Below are 24,008 nucleotides of genomic sequence, written 5' to 3' on the forward strand. Positions count from 1 at the left end.
CCTGGAGGTCTGGCATCTTTCCTTTTTTTCGTCTGCATCCCTGCAGCTGCAGCGATGGACCCCACCATCCCCAGATCCACCATCTCTCCTTTTCTTAACTATACTTTCATTCAGCATCTCTCCCTCCTTCCCCATTACCCCAGGGTTCACCATCTATCCCATTCTCTTCCCAACTACCCTCCTATCCAGTATCTCTATCTTCCCCCCCTCTTCACCATCCCTTGTGTCCAACTTCTCTCCTTTTCTGTTCCTTCCCTCCCTAAATCCCATTGTCCACCATCTCTTTCCCTCTCCTCTGATTTTAGACACATTATTTCTTCCCCCCCCCCGTCAGACATATGCACATCTCTTTGAATGTCCCTTCCATCCCTCCCTCTGTGAACTTCTACACGAGGGCTCCCCTTCCCCAAAGGCCTGTCCCTCCATGAAGGCCTGTACTCCCCCGAAGGCCTGTTCCCCCTGAAGGCCTGCATGTTCCCCCCCCTGGCCTCCCGCTCATACCTTTACTTAATCACAGCAGCGGAGCAGCCTGCAGAGAGAATCGCCAGTGCTTTAGCAATCCTTGCAGGCTGCCGTCGTCTTCAGAAGCATGTTCACTCTGCTGCAGTCCCACCCCTCCTCTGCCGCAGTCCCACCCCTCCTCTGACATCATAGGCAGGATCGCGGCAGATTAAACATATTCCTGAGGACGATGGCAGCCTGCAGGGATAGCTAAAGCATTAGCGATCCTCTCTGCAGGCTGCTTCACTGCTGTAATTAAGTAAAAGTAACAGTGGGAGACCAGGAGGGAAGCTGGAGGACACCAGCACTTCCCGACTAACCCTCCCCCCTCGCCCCCTAAAGCAGGTGCGGCAGTGGACAGACAGCAAGAGGCAGCGCTGCCGCTCCTGTTTTAGGAGACTGAAGGCACAGGGAGGAGTGTTGGGCCCCGAATTGGCGAGGCTGATTTTTTGGAAATACAAATCGATTCGAATCAATTCACCTGAAGTGAATTGATGAATCGATTTGAATCATAAATCAGGCAGCAGTAGTAGTGAGGCATAAATTCTGACTGGCAACCCAAAGATCAGTGTCAAAGAGGCATTCCCAGCATGATACAGTGATTCTCTGATTCGAGCTACTATTAGAGCTGAGGCAGGCTGCAGAATATTCCCAGCACAGATTACAGTGAGTAAAGGCTGTCGCAGCCTATGAGGTGAATTGGGGAGGTTTGAAAATTGAAGTTTTAAAGGTTTCTGTGTTCTCCCACCTGAAAAATCCTAAAATTGCTATTTCTGAACTTTATTTAATGTGAAAAATCTCACAATTATGGCGCAAATTTCTTAGTGGTGGCCATCTTGGATTTTTAGCAATCTTTTTATCTAAAGCTCCCTGTTTCTTCAAAACTGCAGTTTTTGCCTCAAAACTTGTTGGAATGGAGTCCTCAAGCTTTTCCAATGTAAATTCTTGCCAGGATTGCGCAAATGTAATATGTCAAGGAGCATCCTTGTGCCACGTGCTAAGTGGCACAGCCAGGAGAGGCAGCAGCGACAAGCTTAGTCTCTCCCTTGAATAAGCAGGTGACAAAACGCTTGGCTAGTCCACTGGAGTGGCCTTCTTTATTTGTAGGGCTTGGCACTGCTGCTAGTTCTGTGTGCCTGGCTGCAGACCCCTTATATTTACAGGCTCAGCACTTCCTGGGATGGGGGTCCTGGGACTGTGTGCTGGATCTTTGAATCTCTCTGGGGTTTTGGAACCTGGAGACAATCCCATGGTTCTGCGATTATTTAAGTCTGTGACTTTGCCAGATCTTATTTCAAAGTTTTTGCAGGAGTTGAAATTTGTCACTAAGCCGGCTCCAATCCTCCTCTTCCTCCTGGCTTTGTGGTGTATGCTCACAGTCTGCTACCTTCCCCTGGCACTCTGTTATGAATGTTTTAATCTTGGAGCAATATGACTCTATGGAAGGTACTCTTAAGATAGCAAGGGCCATGTCTTGTTTGTATCCTATGGCACAGGAGTGCCAGCAACTTCTGGGTCAGCCTAGGGTAGATTCTTTGGTTGCACAGGTGACTAGGCACATTTCTCTATCCAGTGAAGGTGCTTAAAGATATGAAGGACCACTATGTGGATGTGGTCCTCCAGTGACTCTTCGATGCAGCTGCTTTAGGCATAAAGGCTGTTTAGGCAGCATCCTTTTCACACACACCTGACTTTCTTGGCTGCACATGCTGGAGAGTGAGGCTGTGGATCCTCCTCCTCAACTTCTTTTGGCTGGGTTGGATTATGTTGCTGACACATTGTATGACCTTATGTGGGTTTTGGCAAAAGTGTCGGTGTAATCCATTTCTACCTGCAGGATGCTCTGGATCAGACAATGGGCTGGTGATTTCACTTCCAAGACTACTTTGGCTAGACTTCCCTTTAAGGGTCAGTTATTGTTTGGCAAGAGCCTGGACAACCTCATGAATTCTGTGGTAGACTGTCTCCCTGCCTGATAGCAGACCCAGGACCTCTAGAGGTTCTGGTCGCTTTAATTTTCATGGCTCCCAGCGATCCTGCCTATGTGCGAGTACCATATCACAGAGATTTTCCAAGGGCTCCCAGCTACAGGTGATCCCAGCCTTCTGCCACCCGTTCCATGTCCTCTGCCAAAATGGAACAATGACGCCAGGCCAAGGGATGCCCTTCTACAGTGTCACATCCACACCCCTAAGATGTGCAGCAAGCCCACGGGATTGTGACAAAACTTCTGGCCCAGCGTGTCTCTTACAACCAAGGGACCCTTCAGGACTTTATCTGGCTAGGTAATAGCCTAACAGGGTTATGCAAGTAATGAGTCTTAGTCAGAAATGGCAAAAAAACCAAAATACAGGCTTCAGCCTTGCAGTTTCAAAGAAACACTCATTCCATGAAATCATATACTTCTCATACAGAAACAAAGCACCAAAATCAAAGTATCCAAGTTGGTCAGTAATGGTTTAAACACAGTCCCTTGCTTCTGGGCTTTAACAGTAGAATATAACACAGTCCTCTTCACCAGAGCAGTTAGTTTATATATTTTGGGCTTGCAACATTCACTCAGCTGTTTATTCAAAAGGAGTACTGCCAAATAATGAACAGAAAAGAACAACCTCCCAGCAAACTGGGAGCAAAGCAGGCAAGAATATCACATGGCTTCACTTTCTTTAAATAAGCTGTTTCTCTATAAGCAGAACTAGTGCTCAGAAACACAGGTACTCTAAGGGAAAACTTATCACAGCCCAGCATGTAGAGAAGTTTAATTCAGAGCCAATGTTCTGGTTCAGTGCAGAGAGTCTAAGGACGTTTCCTTCTGAAACATTGCTGTAGCAACTACACACAACTGTGAGAGAGTAACGTGATTGCCTAGCCTGGCTGCTAGCAGGGAAAAACATACAAACATCTGTTTGAATCAAAACCAATGTTTTAAGGCAAAAATTCAAAGTTCAGTATTCTAGGAGAGGAACTAAACTCTCCTCAAAGAAAAAAAAACACGGCTTATCTTGTAGCTCAGAGTCTGCAGGCAGAAAACAAAAACACATACTGCATTTCCATGTCCACAGGAAAAGTTTCAGTTCCTACCAGACTCTCTTGAATGTCCATTGCTTCTCCTTGGTCTTGCTCACAAATTTCAGATAGAGAAAACATCTCCTCTGCATCTATCATATGCCAATCTGTTTCATCAGCCTCCTCTGGCTGGGGAGAGAGAATCTCACTCTCTTCCTGGCTCTCGTCAGCTTCAGCTTGCCTCTCTCCTCTTTGCTTCTCCCCTATTCCTACTCTGGACTGCCTCATTTTAAGCTGTGGAGAGACACTCCCCCTGAGCCTGGGTGGAGGAAGGGCTCTCCACACACTAGCTTGGTCCGTTTGACTATATACAGGTTTCTTTCTAGCCCTGGCTCTTACAGGGACAGGTTGCTGGAAAGGTAGTAATCCCCTGGCAGTATCAGGGACAGGTTTAAACTGGGTAAAGCTTTCCTGCCTGTCCTATTCCTGCCATTCCTCATATGATGCAATCTCTCTATGGTAGTAGTCAGCTAATTCTTTAGTCTGAGTTTCAACTTGATCAGGTCTCCTGCATCAGGGTTTAGTGAATTTCCTCCCTATCTTTGGGACAAAACCAGAAATGGACTTGGGTTTGTCACAACAGATGGGGGACAGACTCTCAGCATTCCTCCCAGCCTGGGTTCACATTTCATCTGACCAGTGGGTTTTGGACATTATTTGGTCAGGCCACAAGCTGTAATTTGCCCAGCCTTTGACGGATTGGTTTGTGGACTCTCCTGCATATAGGCAGCTGAATGCTTTTTTGTTTGTTTGTTTTTTTGGGGGGGGCTAAAGCTCCATTCTAAACTCCACCCCAGAATGCCCAAGCTTCACCCCAGACCCTACCCAAGCTCCATCCCACATAATACTACTATAATAATAATAGTACTAATTGTAATTGCCATTTCTTCCATTCATTTTTCATATACACACAATATAATCTTATTAACACCACATAATGGTAACTACAAAATTAAACTACACAAAGCATGCTTTTTTTCCCTTCCCCTCCACTGCATAGCATTTCTTCCACCCCCATGTGCAATGTCTCCTTCTCGCTCACTGTCCACCATCTCTCTTTCTCTCATTCCCTCCCTTGCTGCAAAGGGAGTAGAGAAAGAGAGATAGAGGGATCCAGGGTGCATCTTTCCAACTCCCTCTACTGCCACATCCAACATTTTTCACTCTCTAATCCCCTGGACTGTGTGCAGCATCTTTTGCCCATGCCCAAAATTTCTGCTTCTATCACCCTCTCTAGCACCATGCTACATATCTTCCTCCATTCCCTCCACCGCCATGTCTAACATTCTTCCCTCTTGCATTCCTTTTCATCTGTCTCACTGTTCCCTCTCCACCACCACATCCAACATTTCTCCTCATCTCTCTCTACCTCTCGCCTCTCCCACCACCATGTCCAACAATTCTCTCCTTCCCTATGTCCAACAATTTTCCTCTTTCTTCCTTTCCCCATGTACACCATCTCTTTCCTTCATGCTCACACCGATTCTCAACAATTCTCACTTTCTATTCCCTCTCCCACCTCAGCGTCTCTTTTCCTCCATCCTGTTTCCCAAGTTCATGCCCCCTTCCAGCCCTTGTCCCAAGTTTGTGCCCCCTCGCTTCCAAGTTTGTGCCCCCTCCCAAGGGTGTATACCTGTGTTCTGGTCAGCTCTAAGACATCCAAGTAGGCCTCCTCCTCCTTTCTTCCAGCTGCACTTCTTTCTTCACAAAGCCACAGACAGCAGCAGCAGAGTATGGCCAGAGGTCCTGGTGTGCTGGCTGCACAGCCTGCTACCAAAAGGTGCACGACTACACAGCTTAGAGGGAACATTGCTTTATTCCTTTTCACTTTTTATCTAATCAACTTTCTAGCTCCTTCTCTCATCCCCTAGCTTTCACATTTCTCATCCTCTTATTCCTTTTTATTTGTTTCACATTACCAAATTTCTACTCTCCTATACTCATTATTCTGCTCACTCATCTCCTTGACAACTCTCCCACATGAATCCACCATTTCTAGCATCTCCCCCTCCTTATGGCTTATTCCACCCTCATTTCCTTCCTCTCTTTCTCTCTCCTTCCCACAGCATCTCGCCATCTCTTCTCCCTCTCCCTTTCCGTCCCCCAGTCCATATCATAATAACATAAGAATAGCCTTACTGGGTCAGACCAAAGATCCATAAAGCCCAGTAGCCCGTTCTCACAATGGCCAATCCAGATCACTAGTACCTGGCTAAAACCCAAGGAGTAGCAACATTCCATGCTACCGCCTTTCCCTGTCCATCTCTCCTCTCTCTCCTTTGTTCTTCCTGAGTTGTCCATCTCTCCCTCCCCTGAATTTTTTTTCTATTTCCTTATTTTGCCCTCTCCCCCAAATCCATCTCTCTCTCTCCCCATTTTGCCTCTTCCACATCCATCTCTAACTTTCTCCCCCTCTTCCATTTCTTCCTTTTACCTCCTTCTACCATCTCTCCCTGACCCCCTCAGCCTTCTCCCATGTCCATCTCACCCTATCTTGCTCCTTCTGTCTTCCTCCAAATGCATCGTTCACTGTTCCCCTTTTACCCCCCTGCCATCCCCAAGTCCATCTCTCCCTGTTCCTCACAAATCTGACATCTTTCCATGCTTTCCTCCCTGCTTCCTTTCCTTACCCCATTCCTTATTCTCAAATCTGTCCCTCCTTTCCTCATTTCAGTCCAACATCTCTCCCATCCCCAAAACCTATATTGCTCCCTATCTAACTTCTACCCCTCTCCCAAATCTGAAATGTTTCGGGAGGGGCCTTATTTCTAGGCAGCAATGCAGTAGAAGAGGCATCTTGCTGCCGGCTAGTGTACCTGCTGGTTATCTCTCTCTGTCGCATCCCTTCCCCAACAACTACTCCTCCCTGCCCTCCCTCCAGCGAATCGGTTCCGTCGCCCGGGAAGTGTTACAAGAAATTTAGGGTAGATATGCGGAGGGGGGGAGGAGTAGATGGAAAAGGGATGTGGCAGAGAGAGCCGATCAGCAGGTATGCTGGCCGCAAGCAAGATGCTGCTCCCTTGACCGCACTGAGGCTGTTGCTTCAGTTGGTGTTTCTCTGCCCGCAGCAGGATCCCTGTCGGCCCTACTACTACCGGCAATTTGGGGGGAGGCCATTGCCCCTGTGGCCTACCCCTTTATGATGCCTATGCTTCCGCAGGTCAGCCAGACAAAGTGCTCAAGGTTCAAACCACTATTTAATGCTTGCGAAGCGGCGGCCCGCCGGACTCCTCCCCCAACCAGGTGAGCGCATGTCCTATTTAGTTGGACTCTCTGCGGCACGCGCCAAAGGCGCGCACCAAAGGAGCGCGCTAAAGGAGCAGGACCTGCTCCTTAGTTCGCTCCGTGCGCAATCCGAGGGCGCCTTTATTTTAAAACCATTTTTACTTTTTTTAGCCTTTTCCTGCCATAAATACAGACTCCTAGCTCTCCTCATTCTTTACACTCAAATATTGACTTTTCAACTCCGACACAGTACCACTAATTCAGACCCTACTATGCTTTCTCCATATAACAATATCCCAGTTCATTGGGGTCATAGACCTTCTACCCACAGACCTACAAGATCTCATCCACCCACAATTTTGGAAATTCCAACTCTACCACTGCCCCCTAGTGATCCAACAATAAATACTCTTGCCATAGAAATTTCATCCTTAACAATACAACTTTAAAACTCGGCCTTATCAATTCCAGATCTATCAAAAGCAAGCATCACCTCTTAAAAGATGCTATTCTTCAACAAGGATTACATATTCTCTGTGTCACTGAAACATGGCTTACTGATGGCGAAGAAGCATATCTTTCCTTCTGCTGTCCCCCTAATTTTGATTTCTACTAGAACCACCGCCACAACCGTAAAGGTGGCGGCTTAGCTATCATTTTTCACAAGAATTTAGTTAAGATCAGCGACCAATCCATTAACAATGCTGCCATTGAATTCCTCCACGTTAAAATTAATCTGAATCATAAAATTGATCTTCTTTTACTTTATATCCCTCCCCCTATAGAACACACTAAGTTAACTTTTCTCCAAAATTTAATATTTGACTTTTGCTCAGCCTCTACTTGCCCATTAATTTTGGGAGATTTCAATATTCATTTTGATAATCTTACCAACTCAAACACCATTGATACATTAAATTTTCTTAAAACTTTAGATTTGCAAACTTTGATCCAGGAACCGACACATTCTGCTAAACACACTTTGGACATGATTCTTACATCCAAATCTCAACATGTTACTCATTCTGTACCGCTTATCTCTCCCGTACCCTGGTCAGATCACTACTTCATTTCGCTTAACTTCTATCTTCCCAAATCAATATTATCAAAATCTTCCTCAGAACTTAAAAAGATTACGTTTAGGGATTTTTCCAAACTAGAAACCTCTGATATACCTTTTTTCAGCACTTCTACCAGTATCCCCGACTTCAATTCTATTGAGGAACAATTACAATTCTGGAATTCTTCTCTCGAAACTCTTTTGAACACCAAAGTGCCAATGATCTCTAAAACCCTCTCCCCTCGTAAATTCCGTAATCCATGGTATTCGGAGGAACTCTCTCTGCTAAAAAAACAACTTCGCTCATTAGAAAGAAAATGGCGATCAACTAAATCCCCTACAACACTATAGAGAAAAGGCTTCTATCTATAAAAATAAAATTAATCAGGCAAAAAAAAATATTATTCCAATAAAATTCACAAAGCAAAAAATTTGTCCGTTTTATTTACTATCCTAAAATCCATTACCCCAAAGACTAAAAGCAGTAATACTGATCAAAAATCCACTCTCAAAGCACAGGGATTGGCAGACTACTTTTGCAAAAAAAGTTGCCACCATCCGAGAAACTTTCGATGTTAACACAATAAACAACTCCACAGACAACTGTATAACTAATTTCATACCTACAGCCAAATATAAAAGGTTCCCGATTAGAAATCATTCCCCCGTTTTATTTAAAAAAATTATTTTCCTGCTTCGGCCCTTTTATCCATTCACTCATCCAAAACAGTCTATTCACAGCAACCTTTCCTACCAACTGGAAAACCGCTATTGTTACTCCAATACTGAAAACCCATAAAATCAGTCAGGATGATGTATCTAACTACCGCCCAATTTCCAATTTACCTTTTCTAGCGAAATTAACTGAAAAACTGGTTTTTGATCAACTTTCAGATTTTATCGAATCCTCAAATGCACTCCACCCAAACCAGTTTTCGAAAATTCTATAACACAGAATATTCGATGATAGGTCTTATAACTAATATTCACTATCATTTAGATCACCATAAATCAGTTGCCATTTTCTCATCAGACCTATCTGCAGCCTTCAATACTATTGACCATGACCTTTTACTTAATCGCCTAGAATCTCTAGGCATAGGTGGCCAAGTCCTAAATTGGTTCATTTCATTTCTTTCTAATCATTCCTCTATTGTTAGATTTAATGATGAGTATTCTAAATCTTATTTGCTAACCTATGAGATACCCCAAGGTTCTATCTTGTCACCTCTCTTATTTAATATTTTCCTTTCTCCATTACTCACCATCTGCCAATCATTAGGTTTTACATCATTTTCATATGCAGACGATATTCAGCTTCTCCACCCTTTTGATCCAGAAAATGACGAAGAAATTATGGCAATCAATAAAAAACTGGACTCGATAAAAAATTGGCTAAGCTCCAATAAATTAGCATTAAACATACAAAAAACCAAAATCATGTTCTTCACTTGGAAAAAAGACTTAATTCCAAGGACTTCTTTCATCCTCGTTAATATTCCTTTAGAGTCAATACCTACGTTAAAAATTTTAGGAGTTATTGTCGATGTTAATCTATCATTCCACAATCACATTACTCAAATAGTTAAATCATGCTTCTATAAACTACGTCTGATATGCTCAATTTCTACATTTCTAGACCCTAAATCCATTAATATACTAATTCATTCTATGATTATAGCCAAAATTGATTATTGCAACTCCCTCTTAATTAGTATAACACAAAAAGAAGGCTTCAGATAATCCAAAATACGGCAATAAAACTTATTCACAAAGCGAAAAAATACGACCATGTTACACCTTTATTGATCGACTCCCATTGGCTTCCTATTAGCCACCGTATTACCTTTAAGGTATTATTCCTAGTATTTAAAATACTAATCTTTAATGAACCTCAATTTATGACAAGAATGATTATTCCTCATAATATCCCCCGTTCTCTTCGGTCGACATCTCTAAATCTATTAGCCGTCCCTTCCCTGAAAATTGTGGGCACAAGAAGAAGTGATATGTTCTCGGTCATGGCTCCACAATTGTGGAACTCTTTGCCACACTATATCAGAAAAGAAACAGACCTAATCTCCTTTAAACAACTTTTAATAACTTTTTTGTTTAAAGATGCTTTTAACATTTAAATTCTGACACATAATAACTTATTCCAGAATTTTTTATTCTTCCCTTCCTTTTGTTCTCTCCCTTTTTTGTTTTTTTTCTCACTCTAATAGGATTTGTAACTTTTCCCCCCCTACCCCCCTACATCATTTTTGTTTTAATCTGAATGTCAGATGTAATTTGTTAGTCGTTATAATTATGTTAGTTTTTTAAATTTTGTTTTCAAAAAAGTTGTTAGTCTTCTAATTTGTTGTTTTTATAAAGCTGTTCATCGCTTAGTAAATTGTATAAGCGATTCATCAAACATTAATAAACATGAACTTGAACTTGCTGGATATTCAAGCTATAGAACCGGTGCCACCCGAACTCTCGGGCTCAGGCAGTTACTCTATATACTTTATTGTGCCATGCTTAGATTTAAAATATTTAAAAATATAAAAAAATACATATAAATACTTTTAAAAACATTTTTGAAAACTAGTAATTTAAAAAAACTAGTATTGGGAGTTTGGGCCGATGAATGAGATACTGACCTGCAAAAAAACATTAGCAGTCATTTGCCTGAATACAGGTCTCTAAGGCCCATCTCTCATGTTGAAAGTCAGTACTATTTTGTGCTAACTTTTTGGGTGTTTAAGAACGTAAGAATTGCCACTGCTGGGTCAGACCATTGGTCCATCGTGCTCAGCAGTCCACTCAAGTGGCGGCCCTCTGGTCAAAGACCAGCACCCTAACTGAGATTAGCCCTACCTGCGTACGTTCTTGTTAAGCAGGAACTTGTATAACTTTGTTTTGAATCCCTGGAGGGTGTTTTCCCCTATGACAGACTCCGGAAGAGAGTTCCAGTTTTCTACCACTCTCTAGGTGAAGAAGAACTTTCTTATCTTCTTACGGAATCTATCCCCTTTCAATTTAAGAGAGTGCTCTCTCTCGTCCTCCCTACCTTGGAGAAGGTGAACAACCTTTCCTTGTCTACTAAGTCTATTCCCTGCAGTACCTTGAATGTTTCGATCATGTCCCCTCTCAATCTCCTCTGTTCGAGGGAGAAGAGGCCCAGTATCTCTAATCTTTTGCTGTATGGCAACTCCTCCAACCCATTAACCATCTTAATCGCTCTTCTCTGGACCCTTTCGAGTAGTACCATGTCCTTCTTCATGTACCAGTGCTGGACGCAGTACTCCAGGTGAGGGCGCACTATGGCCCGGTACAGCGGCATGATAACCTTCTCTGATCTGTTCGTGATCCCCTTCTTTATAATTCCTAGCATTGTGTTTGCCCTTTTTGCCGCCACCGCACCAGTTCTTAATCCATAATAGGACATTACAGCCTATCCCATGACTTTCTAATTTCCTCAAGAGTCTTTCATGAAGTACTTTGTCAAGTGTCTTTTGAAAATCCAGAACACAATATTGACGGCTCACCTTTATCTACATGTTTATTCACCCCTTCAAAAAATGTAGTTAGATTGGTGAAGCAAGATTTCCTTCGACTAAATCAATGTTGGCTTTGTCTCATTAATCCATGATTAAGTATATGCTCTGTAATTTTGTTCTTTATAATAGTCTCTACCATTTTGCTTAGCACCGACATCAGACTCATCAGTCTATAATTTCCTGGTCCATCTCTGGAGCCCTTTTTAAAAAATGGTGCTAAAATAGCCAACTTACAGTCTTCTGATACCATACTGGATTTTAAAGATAAATTACTAATTATAGCTTTGCAAGTTAATTTTTCATTTATATCAGTACTCCATCTGGTCCAGGTGATTTGCTACTCTTCAATTTATCAAATTGTCCCATTACATCTTCCAGTTTTATCAAGATTTATTTCAGGTTCTCTGACCCATCAGCATTGAATTCCATTTCTAGCAGTGGTATTTCCCCCACATCTTCCTTGGTGAAGACCAAAGCAAAGAATTAATTTAATCGCTCTACTATGGCTTTAAGAATAGCCTTACTGTGTCAGACCAATGGTCCATCAAGCCCAGTATCCTGTTCTCACATGGCCAACCCAGGTCATCAGTACCTGGCCAAAACCCAAGGAGTAGCAACATTCCATGCTACCGATACAGGGCAAGCAATGGCTCCCGCATGTCTTTCTCAATAACAGACTATGGACTTTTCCTCCAGGAACTTGTCTTTCCTGAGTGCCCCTCTTACCCCTCGGACATCTAGCAGTCCAACGGATTCTTTTCCAGGCTTCTTCTAATATACTGTACCTAAAAATGTTTTTACTATGGGGCTCATAATCAAAAAAACAAATACGTCTAAAAACCCATCCAAATTGGCACTTGGACAACCTTAAAGACAGATTATCGAAACGGGTTTTAGACGTTTCTAAAAACAGCTTAGGCTTTTTCAGTGCCGCTGTACGACCAGAGCTGAAAGGGGTGTTTTAGGAGGAGTGGTGAGGACAGGATTTGGGCGGGACATGGGCTGACCTAGCCTTAGTCGTACTGCAAGTATAACCAAAAGTTTAACGAGACTGCCTAGATGGAACTTATACGTAGTGACTTGGGCAATCTAAAAAAATGTCTTAATGTGCAGAAATTACCCAAAGTGACCAGATAACCATTTCAGACACAAGGTACAGACCCCCACACACTCTCCCAGTGATTACTGACCCCCCCTCCCCCACTGCCATAAAAATCAGAATAAAAACATGCATACCTGCCTCCAGAACATCAGCACCTGGCATAGGAAATCCTAGTAGGGCTACACAGAGGTGGCTTAAGTAGTGGGGGTGTGGGGGGGGGGCTAGTAAACCAAAGATAGGAGGACCAAGGCCCCTAATCACTGCATTCATGGTGAAACATGTGCACCCGCCAACCCCTCCCCCTCCAAACTCTATTGTACTGCCATATAGGTTGCACCTGCAGCCATAAGGGCTATTGGGGTGGTAGACAAGTGGGTCTAGTAGGGTTTGGGAGTGTTTTGCGCGCTCACCATGATCTATAAGGGGGTTGTGGTAAGATGTTTATGTGGCACCCTTTTTGTGAAGTTTGCAGCAATGCCCTATAAGGTGCCCCACTACTCTGTTGCCATGTCTGGGTGGTCAGTCCATCACTTTGCTGACCCCTCCCACGTTCAAAAGGTCTTGTTCCAGGCGTTTTTGACTTGGACGATAATGGGGTATAAAGATAGATGACTTAGCAGTCTGGACGATCTAACAGTTGGACGTACAAGTAGACGATTTTAAAAAAAAAATTGGGGACGTATTTTTCGAGAATGGACTTTAGACATGTCCGACTTTTGGCGACTAATGAGTTAGGCCCAAAATGGACTTAGACATATTTTTTTATTATGCCCCTCCAAGTGTTTTTTTGCCTCCAATGCAATCTTCTTTTTAAGGTCTCTCTTTGCCTTGCATTTGACTAACCATTCCCTAACCAGGTATGGTTAGGGAATGGTTAGTCAAAGTAGGAAGAACCCAACTGATGAAGAAAAGTCAGTATGAAAATGTATGAGGCAATATGCAGAAACATGGCTGCTCATAAAGATAAGTAGATTATTATTGCTACTATAAAATAAAGTTGTTTATAATTATCTTCTGCAGGAACAACAGCTAAGACTGGATGAAAGCAATAGCCAGTCAAGACGGATCTCAGAGTTGACATCTGAAAAAGAGAAAGAAAGACATTTTGAACTGATGCTCTCTCATCTGAAGAGATTAGTACAGGATGAATCACAGAAAGTTTCCAATGCACATGAACAGGTATAATGTATTTCAGTTACTCATTGGATTCTTTTTTTTTTTTTTTACAATTCTTTATTCGTTTTCAAATTGAACAGCAAGTGTACAAGAGTATATTACACTAAAATATCACTTTGATATCTATACATAAAAATCTAGTACATTAATATCCCCCCCACCACCCACCCTTCATCATATTTTCAATAAAATACACACAAATTATATATCATATTATAACATATTATGTAAAATTATTTCCAACCCCCCCTTTTTAGTGTGCCGTAAGAGAAAAAGAGAAGAAGTGATGACTATTCAGTACAATATTTTGTCAATGGCCCCTAAATTTTTCATTGGATTCTTAATCACGATTTAATTTTGAATTTAGACAAACTATTTGTGATGCGGCTATATCTAGAAAATTAAATTTTATTGGTTAAGCCAGTGTATTGCAAACTGTGCCACAGCACGGTGAGGTTCCTGGTGTGCAGTGAGACACCGGCAAGGAGGAGAGATGCAGTCACGGCGAGAAGCACATCCTGTAGGCAGTCAACCAGTGCCTCTCTTCCTTAGCAGCACCTCTCCTCCTCTACAAGCCTCTCCTCTTCCATCCCCCCTCCCCCTCAACTGGTGGCTCAGGGCCCCTGACTAGAGAAGGATATAACTACTGAGATAATTAAATTTGCTGATGACACAAAGTTGTTCAAAGTTATTAAATCTCAAGAGGGGACCTTGCTAGACTGGGCATCAAAATGGCAGATGATGTTTAATTTTAAAGTGCTAAGTGTTGCACATGGGAAAGAGAAACCTAAACTATAGATACATGATGCAGGGTTCCACATTAGGAGTCACTGCCCAGGAAAAGGATCTAGATGTCTTCATCGAGGATATGTTAAAATTCTCAGCACAGTGTGCAGCGACAGCTAAGAAAGAATGTTAGGAATTACCAGACAGGAAACAGAGGGTTGGAGTAAAGGGCCATTACTCAGACTGGCAATGGGTCATGAGCGGAATTCCACAGGGATCGGTGCTGGGACCACTCCTGTTCAATATATTTATTAACGACCTGGAGACGGGGCCGAAATGTGAGGTTATTAAATTTGCTGATGACACCAAACTCTGCGGCAGGGTTAGAACCACGGAAGACTGCGAAGACCTACAAAGGGACCTAACGAGACTGGAAGAGTGGGCAAAAAAGTGGCAAATGAGTTTTAACAGAGAAATGCAAGGTCATGCATGTAGGGAAAAAGAACCCAATGTTCAGCTACAAAATGGGGTGATCATTGCTAGGGGTGAGCAACCTTGAAAGAGACCTGGGGGTGATGGTGGACACAACATTGAAAGCATCAGCACAGTGTGCGATAGCCTCAAAGAAAGCAAATCAAATGTTGGGTATCATTAAGAAGGGTATCACGGTCAGGACGAAGGAAGTCATCATGCCACTGTATCGTGCAATGGTGCGCCCGCATCTGAAGTACTGTGTCCAGTACTGGTCGCCATACCTCAAGAAGGACATGGTAGTACTTGAAAGAGTCCAGAGAAGAGCGCCTAAACTGATAAAGGGTATGGAAAACTTCTTATATGCTGATAGATTGAAAAAGCTGGGGCTATTCTCCCAGGAAAAGCGGAGACTTAGAGGAGACATGATAGAAACCTTCAAAATCCTGAAGGGCATAGAAAAGGTAGACATGGACAGATTCTTCACAATGTGGGGAACCACAAGTACAAAGGGGCACTCGGAGAAATTGAAAGGGGGCAGGTTTAGAACAAACGCTAGGAAGTTCTTTTTTATCTAGAGGGTGGTGGACACATGGAACGCGCTTCCGGAGGCCGTGATAGGCCAGAGCACGTTACAGGGCTTCAAAGAAGGTTTGGATAGGTTCCTAGAGGATAAGGGGATTGAGGGGTACAGATAGGAGTTGAGGTAGGTTATAGGAATAGTCAGGGACCACTGCACAGGTGATAGGCCTGAGGGGCCGCCGCGGGAGCGGACCGCTGGGCGGGATGAACCTCTGGTCTGACCCAGCGGAGGCAAATTCTTATGTTCTTACAAAGATGTACCTCAAATACTGTGCGCAATTCTGGTCACCGTTTCTCAAAAAAGATATAGCGGAATTAGAAAAGGTACAGAGAAGGGTGACAAAAATGATAAAATGGATGGGATGACTTTCCTATGAGGACAGGCTAAAGCAGCTAGTGCTCTTCAGCCTGGAGAAGAGACGGCTCAGAGGAGATATGATTAAGGTGTATAAAATATTGAGTGGAATGGAAAGGGTAGTTGTGAATCACTCATTTACTCTTTCCAAAAATACTAGAAATAGGGGGCATGCAATGAAACTACTAATTAATAGATTTAAAACAAAGCAGAAAAATTATTTCTTCACTCAACATGTAATTGAAATCTGAATTCATTGCCGGAGAATGTGAAGAAAACAGCAGGGTTTAAAAAGGTTTGTATAAATTGAATGGGAAAATCTTAATAATTATCATAGCCTGGAATTCTTATGCTTTCAGATGGATTCTAAGGATCATCAGGCCGCACAGTGGTATAAATTAATATCTGGATTTGTAAATAAAAAAACAAAAAATGGTCTTAGGGACATTTGGAGCATTGAGATTAAGCATCAAATTAATGCATCTCAATGGCCACGACTTTGGTCTTGGAGGTTAAGATGTACAGTATCAGCATCTATGAGACAAACATGGTTTTTTTCTTTTGCATAGAGCTTTTTGGACCCCCTGTTCGTTTACAAAAACTAGATAGCTCTAAGTCTAATAGATGTTGGCACTGTCATCTTGAAACTGGGACAGTAGATCATCTTTTATTCTATTGTCCATTCATATTATTATTTTGGAAATCAATTTGGCCTCTAATAAATAGGATGTTGGAAAATCCGGTAGCCTTGACATATGATACTATTTTATTTGGCACGGCAATGAGAGCAAAGAGTCAAATTTCGTCAAATAACAACAAACTTTTATTTATTTTGACTGGAGTAGCAATTCAACAAATAACATACAATTGGAAAAATTATGACAAATTAAATTATAACTTTTGGTGGAATTCTGTGTGCCATATATATAAAATGGAACGTACAATAGCAACACAAAAAGGATATTTTGGTAAATTTCAGAAAATTTGGAGACCATTAACAGACTTTTGTAATGAATGATAACATTTTCCCAAAGTAAGATATTTGATAGAAGGTTAAAGGGTGGGTATTATTTTTATATATCTCATAATGCATATGAATATATCAATAGTCTCACTATATTTGTATGAAATTCTGTTACGCGAGGGGATGGGATGAGATGGGAGGGTTTCTATTTAATAATAATTGTTTAGATATCAGATGTATTACATAATATTCAAGATATTATAGAATATAAATATGTAATGAAATGTTATATTTAATGTGTTATATGAGAGTTAATCAAGTGTGTATTTATAAGTTCATATGATTTTATCTAATACACTTGTTGTAATATGCAAAAATGAATAAAGAATTTAAAACAAAAAGGTTTGTATAATTTCCTAGAACAAAATTCCATAAGCCATTATTAAGACAGACTTGGGAAAAATCCACTGCTTATTTCTAGGATAAGCAGCATTAAAAAAATCTGTTATACTCGTTGGGATTTTGCTATCCTGCTAAAAGTGTACTGCATTCCTTAGAATGCAAACGAGCCTTAGCCTTCTATATGGAATGGACTAAAGCCCATAGATAATCCACCCAGCTTTTCATTTCTTTTGACCCAAACAGGTTGAGAGAAGCCATCGGCAAATGCACAGTTTCTAATTGGCGTGCATATTGCATCTCCTATACTTATACCAAGGCAAAGCTGGCTCTTGTCTTATAAAGTCAGAGCCATGGCAATATTAGAGGTCTGCACGGGAATGGGGATTGCGGGAATCCCGCGGGGAGCCCCTTAAGGTCAATGAGACTCCCACGGGGATGACTCCCAGGCCCATGGGACTCCCTCGGGGACCCCTCCCAGGCCCACGGGACTCCCACAAGGACCCTTCCAAGGCCAACGGGGATGGAACTGGGATCTCCCATTCTGAGGTCTACCTAATTTTCAAGATGATACCAGTCCAGCGCCGCGGCGGGAATAGCCATTCTGAGCAGTGAGCTCAGCACGTAGGCGCTCAGTGTGCCTACGTGCTGAGCTCACTGCATTGCTGCTGATTGGTCGGTCAGTGGCACGTGCAAGGCTAGAACAGGAAGCCAGCCTGTAAGAAGTCCACCCTCCCCACCCATGCATTTACATAACGTCCGCCCTCAACCCAGCTGTGGCCAATTGGAAACAAGACACGCGACAGGGATCCACCTCCCCTACCTCCGCCTCCTCCCCTTTTGGAGGAAGGCTGAGAAAATTGAATCGGGGCTCTCCAGTATGCAGGGAGTGCAGTGCATAAGTTGGGCCGGGAGAGGAAATTCTGTTATTCTTAGAATGCCTTCATTTTCAGTGTTTACAGATTTCCCTTTCGTGCAATAAGGTATCGCGTTAACCTGCGAGGCTGATGCAGTCAGATTGCAGAGATCTTTAATCGCCTTATGTGTATAATTGGGGGGGAGGGGGAAAATACTATGTCCGACACACTTCAAGCTTCTTGCATTTCTCAGAATTATCCTTTGTGCAGTTGTGAGGCACTCACATGCACATTGCGCAAACAAAACTATGTCTACACAGTGTAGAAATTATTTCAGAGGGCTAAGGCAGAAGGAAGAGGAGAACTGGATGGAAGGGTTGATGGACAGCTGAGAATGGCATGCATGGTGATGGTGTAAAGAGACTACAGACTACAGGAAAGGAATTCCCTGTTAGAGTCTCTTGTTTAACTTTTTTTTTTTTTATATGACAGCAAAGAGTGATAGCGAAGAAAAGCTGGACAGAAGCCCTTGATAAGACATTAGCAGCACACTGCATACTGATGGAGAGAGATAGATGAATGAATGATGGAGTGGAGGGAGTGATGGTATGATAGACAGAGTCAGGCTTCTTAGTCAACTTCTTTAAGAGCTTAAACAGTATGGCCAAATAGTGTCAGACAGGTTAAAGAGTAGCCTAATAGTGCAGAGGCCTGAGATCCAAAGGAACTAGGTTTGATTCCCACTGCTTCTCCTTGTGATTCTGGGAAAGTCACTTAACTCTCCACCATCCCAAATACAAATAAGTACTATGGGGACAGGTAACTTTTATGGGGGATGGCGGGGACGGGCAGGGACAGTGGGAATTCCTTGTGGGGACGGAGGGGATTCCTCATGGGGACGGGCGGGGATGGGAGAGGACGAAGGAGATTCTGGCTTTTTTTTTTTAAATCAAACGCACAAATAGCACAGCAACCCTGTAAAATAAAATACACAAGCTGTGGTGAGAGAAGGCACCACTTTAGAACTAACTCTCGCGCAGAGCTTTGAAACGAGGGCTTCTTGGCTCTGTGGAAGAGACGCACACCCTACCTCGGGCGGGAAGGCACTTGTGCATGCACGGTGCGGCAGTCGCGAACTTTCTAAAAGTTCTTCAAGCAAGTCTGCTCGTGAAGCTGTCCGTATTGGGGTTCCGTGGATGGCAACACTCGTATGTTAAGAATATGCTGCCTGCTTGTCCTGGGATAATATATAAAACTAGCTGATCAACTGATGTTGCCCAGATATTTATTTATCCCAATCTTCTGGTATCGATAGACTTGTATTCAATGATTACGGCTGGAAATGGGACTTAAACAGTATTAGGAGTGTCATCTCAGCGAGCCCGAAAACTATGGCTTAGACATCCCCTTCCTACCCCCCCTTCCCACTCCCACATAATTTTTTTCCAGATAGTAAGTCAAATGTATACTAAGTTTGGTTGAAATGTCTCCATGCGTTTATGGATTAGACACTAATATCTGTCGTTTTCACTCATTTTTACATGTGACTCCCTTCCCACCTCCACAGTATTTTTCCCCAGATAGTAAGTCATATGTATACCAAGTTTGGTTTAAAGTTTTTGCCCTTTTCTTTTTCCTGTGCACCTCCCTTCCCTGTAGTAAAGCAGCTCAAGATCTCTAGGGGTTTTAACTGCTTGCCTTGTTGTTTTGTTGCAAATTAACATACATGGAGTGGAACGTACTACAGGAGTTACAGATTTGGTTGTTTATACATACATATGGGTTACAGTTGGATGACATAGAGTGAGGCAGTTGAGAGGAGTTGCAAACTTGGTTATTAATATAGACTTATGTTTTGGATAGTATTATTGCTTTACAATGCATTTGAACACTTTTATATATTATGGAAAGGGTTCAGAGTTAAAGTCCTGGGCAAGTAGGTGGGAAGGGAAGGAAGGGGGGATTTGTTCAGAGATGTTTGGGGCTTGCATAGAGCTAAAACTGTACACTGGCACTGGTATAGTAATCTTTGTTGTTTGTTTTGAATTTTATAATAAAAGAAAAAAAGAAATACAAGTGGAAATAAAGAAGTAAATAAGAAAACAGGTAAATGAATGTGGGTGGGGCAAGGGGCGGGACAGAGCTAGGGGGCCAAGTGTACTTGTGTGCCTAGGGGTCCTTGAAGAATGAATCCTGTCCTGGTCGCTAGGTGGGATTCTATAAATGGTGCCTAATGGTTAATTGACAACTGGACCACTAGGCACCGTTTATAGTGCTTTAGCATGTAATTACAAGGGAGGTGTGCACGTGGTCAGGCCATGGATAGATACCACACATGCATACAAAATGTATTAAATACTGTAAGTTGTGTATGAAAAGGCAAACATTTAGATGCTAACATTTACACTTAACTATCTGCAAAGATGTTATATGATTACCTTGGACCTTACTGATCATTTTCAGTATCATATGATAACTGACCAAGAATGATGAGTATGGTAACTACTAGTGCTGCCCGATTTCCTATTCGATTCACCGATTCACTTCGGGTGAATCGATTCAAATTGTTTCATTTATACAGAAAACCAAACTCACCAATTCAAATCGGCGACTTGGCCCCGAGACCCATTCGGGCTTTCCCTCTGCCGCCGGAGTCCATCTAATGTAACTTCTGCTCTGCATGCGCTGCTTGACCAACGGCTACAGGCAAGAGTCCAAAGGCCACTACAGCTTCTGCTCATCCTGTCTTTATTCTCGCACTCTCTCCCCTCATGCCTCCGAGTACATCTCTATCACGGCTACCGCTATTTTCCACCAATGAGCGCCGAGGTATACCTTCCGCTTCCTAGCGCCTGACAGTTCAGTCCGCGCACCCTGCCCGGAACACAAATCTCCCAGGTGGAAGGCAGGCTAGGGGTGTGGTTAAGGTTACTGAATTGAATACAGAAGGCAACATCCACAGACTGCAAGGGTTATGAGCTGGTGATGTCTGGGACAGAGCTTTGTTCGGGCCCTAGCTCGTGGAGATAAAGAAAGAATGCCACTTCCTGCGGGACAGGTCTGGTGACTGTAGGCAGCCTGCCGTGGTTTGGCTGAGAGGGATGCCAACGCCACACGACTTGCTGAGCTACCAGTGCAGTACAATGCTTCTGGTTTTGGGCGGGTTCCTTCTCTGGCCCCTCGGGAACACAGTTAGTTTAGTGCAGGACAGGCTGCCTCATTAGCTAAAGGTAAGAGTGGGAGGTCAGGGGGGAACATGCAGGCCTTCTTTGGGGGAGGGACCATGCAGGCCTTCTGGGGGGAACAGGCCTTTAGGGGGGGACCAAGCCTTCAGGAGAGGAGACACAAGGCCTTCGGGGGGGCATGCCTTCGGAGGGTGACACAACAGACCTACAGGGGAACATGCAGGCCTTCAGGGGGAGGGGCCCTGGTGTAGAAGTACATGGGGGGAGGGAAGGGGGTATTCAAAGAGATGTGCATATACCAGACTTGGGAGGGAGAGAGGGAGGTAAGAAATAATGGGTGTATAAAAACAGAGGAGAGGGAGAAAGATGGTGGACAATGGGATGGAGGGAGAGAAGGAACAGAAAGAGAGAGAGGTTGGACACAAGGGATGGTATGGATGGGGGATAGAGATACTGGATAGGAGGGTAGTTGGTAAGAGAAAGGGAGAGATGGTGGACCCTGTGGTGATGGGGACGGAGGGAGAGATCCTGGATGAAAGGTTAGTGAGAAAAGGAGAGATGGTGGATCTGGGGATGGTGGGGTCCATCGCTGCAGCTGCGGGGATGGAGACAAAAAGAAAGATGCCAGACCTCCGGGGGAGGGAAGGGGAGGACAGAGATGGAAGATGGATGTTTAGCAAGGAGAAAGAAGAAAACAACAAATGGGCAGGAGACCTTGGCAATCGAGTTATCAGAAGACAAACAGAAACCAGAGCCTGGAACCAACATGATTCGAATAATGACCAAACAACAAAAGGTAGAAAAAATAATTTTATTTTCTGTTTTGTGATTACAATATGTCAGATTTGAAATGTGTGTCCTGCCAGAGCTGGTGTTAGACTGTGAACGTGAGCTAGGATTTAACAGAGAGAGAAAAAGTCTTTTTTGTTTGCTTTGTTTATGAGCAACTTAAAAAACTGAAGGTGGACAAAGCGATGGGACCAGACGGGATCCACCCAAGGATACTAAGGGAACTCAGAGAGGTTCTGGCGAGTCCTATTAAAGACTTGTTCAACAAATCCTTGGAGACGGGAGTGATTCCTGGGGATTGGAGGAGAGCGGATGTGGTCCCTATTCATAAAATTGGTCACAGGGATGAAGCAGGAAACTACAGGCCGGTGAGCCTCACTTCAGTTGTTGGAAAAATAATGGAAGTGTTGCTGAAAGAAAGGATAGTGTACTTCCTTGAATCTAATAGGTTACAGGATCCGAGGCAACGTGGCTTTACAAAAGATAAATCGTGCCAAACGAACCTGATTGAATTTTTTGATTGGGTGACCAGAGAGCTGGATCGAGGACATATGCTAGATGTAATTTACTTAGATTTCAGCAAAGCCTTTGATTCAGTTCCTCATAGGAGACTGTTGAACATACTTGAAGGGCTGAAGTTAAGACCCAAAGTGGTGAACTGGGTTAGAAACTGGCTTTCGGACAGATGCCAGAGGGTGGGGGTTAGTGGAAGTCGCTCGGAGGAAGGAAAGGTGAGTAGTGGAGTCCCTCAGGGTTTGGTGCTGGGGCCAATCCTGTTCAATATGTTTGTGAGTGACATTGCTGAAGGGTTAGAAGGAAAAGTATGCCTTTTTGCAGATGATACCAAGATTTGTAACAGAGTAGACACTGAAGAGGGAGTGGAAAATATGAAAAAGGATCTGCAAAAGTTAAAGGAATGGTCTCATGCCTGGCAACTAAAATTCAATGCAAAGAAATGCAGAGTAATAATAATTGGAAGGAACCGTATATGCTGGGAGGAGAGAAGCTGATATGCACGGATGGGGAGAGGGACCTTGGGGTTATAGTGTCCGAAGATCTAAAGGCGAAAAAACAGTGTGACAAGGCAGTGGCTGCTGCCAGAAGGATGCTGGGCTGTATAAAGAGAGGCATAGCCAGTAGAAGAAAGAAGGTGTTGATGCCCCTGTACAGGTAATTGGTAAGGCCCCACTTGCAGTATTGTGTTCAGTTTTGGAGAACTTATCTGGCGAAGGACATAAGAAGACTTGAAGCAGTCCAGATGAGGGCGATGAAAATGATAGGAGGCTTGCGCTAGAAGACGTATGAGGAGAGACTGGAAGCCCTGAATATGTATACCCTAGAGGAAAGGAGAGACAGGGGAGATATGATTCAGACGTTTCATTACATTACATTAGTGATTTTTATTCCGCTTGTACCTTGCGGTTCAAAGCGGATTACATAAGAAGAGAACTGGACATTTCCTGGAGGGTACATGACATTGGAGAATACAGATTGAGGGTATAGACTTAATAACATTGGAAGATAAATCAAGTTACATTACATTACATAGCAAGTAGTCTGTTTCCATATGTTGGTAGATAGTCGGTTTCGGTACGTTCAAGTACTTGAAGGGTATTAATGTAGAACATAATCTTTTCCAGAGAAAGGAAAATGGTAAAACCAGAGGACATAATTTGAGGTTGAGGGGTGGTAGATTCAAAGGCAATGTTAGGAAATTCTACTTTACGGAGAGGGTATTGGATGCCTGGAATATGCTCCCGAGAGAGGTGGTGGAAAGTAAAACTGTGACTGAGTTCAAAGAAGCGTGGGATGAACATAGAGGATCTAGAATCAGAAAATAATATTAAAAATTGAACTAAGGCCAGTACTGGGGAGACTTGCAAGGTCTGTGTCTGTATATGGCCATTTGGTGGAGGATGGGCTGGGGAGGGCTTCAATGGCTGGGAGGGTGTAGATGGGCTGGAGTAGGTTTTAACAAAGATTTCGGGTAGATCTTTGGATTCTT

General features: G+C 43.2%; 1 protein-coding gene across 3 annotated transcripts in view; it reads left to right on the plus strand.

Annotated features, from left to right (window-relative positions):
- Positions 1-24,008, plus strand: part of LOC117355891 (trichohyalin-like) — a 178,607-nt gene that overhangs the window by 139,422 nt on the left and 15,177 nt on the right. For all 3 annotated transcript variants that reach the window (XM_033934974.1, XM_033934976.1, XM_033934975.1), the window contains one exon: positions 13,520-13,678. In XM_033934974.1, the coding sequence (XP_033790865.1) occupies positions 13,520-13,678 (159 nt within the window). The remainder of the gene's footprint in view (positions 1-13,519; positions 13,679-24,008) is intronic.

The sequence above is a fragment of the Geotrypetes seraphini genome, chromosome 2, assembly GCF_902459505.1.
Source record: "Geotrypetes seraphini chromosome 2, aGeoSer1.1, whole genome shotgun sequence".
In the NCBI taxonomy this organism is placed as follows: domain Eukaryota; kingdom Metazoa; phylum Chordata; class Amphibia; order Gymnophiona; family Dermophiidae; genus Geotrypetes; species Geotrypetes seraphini.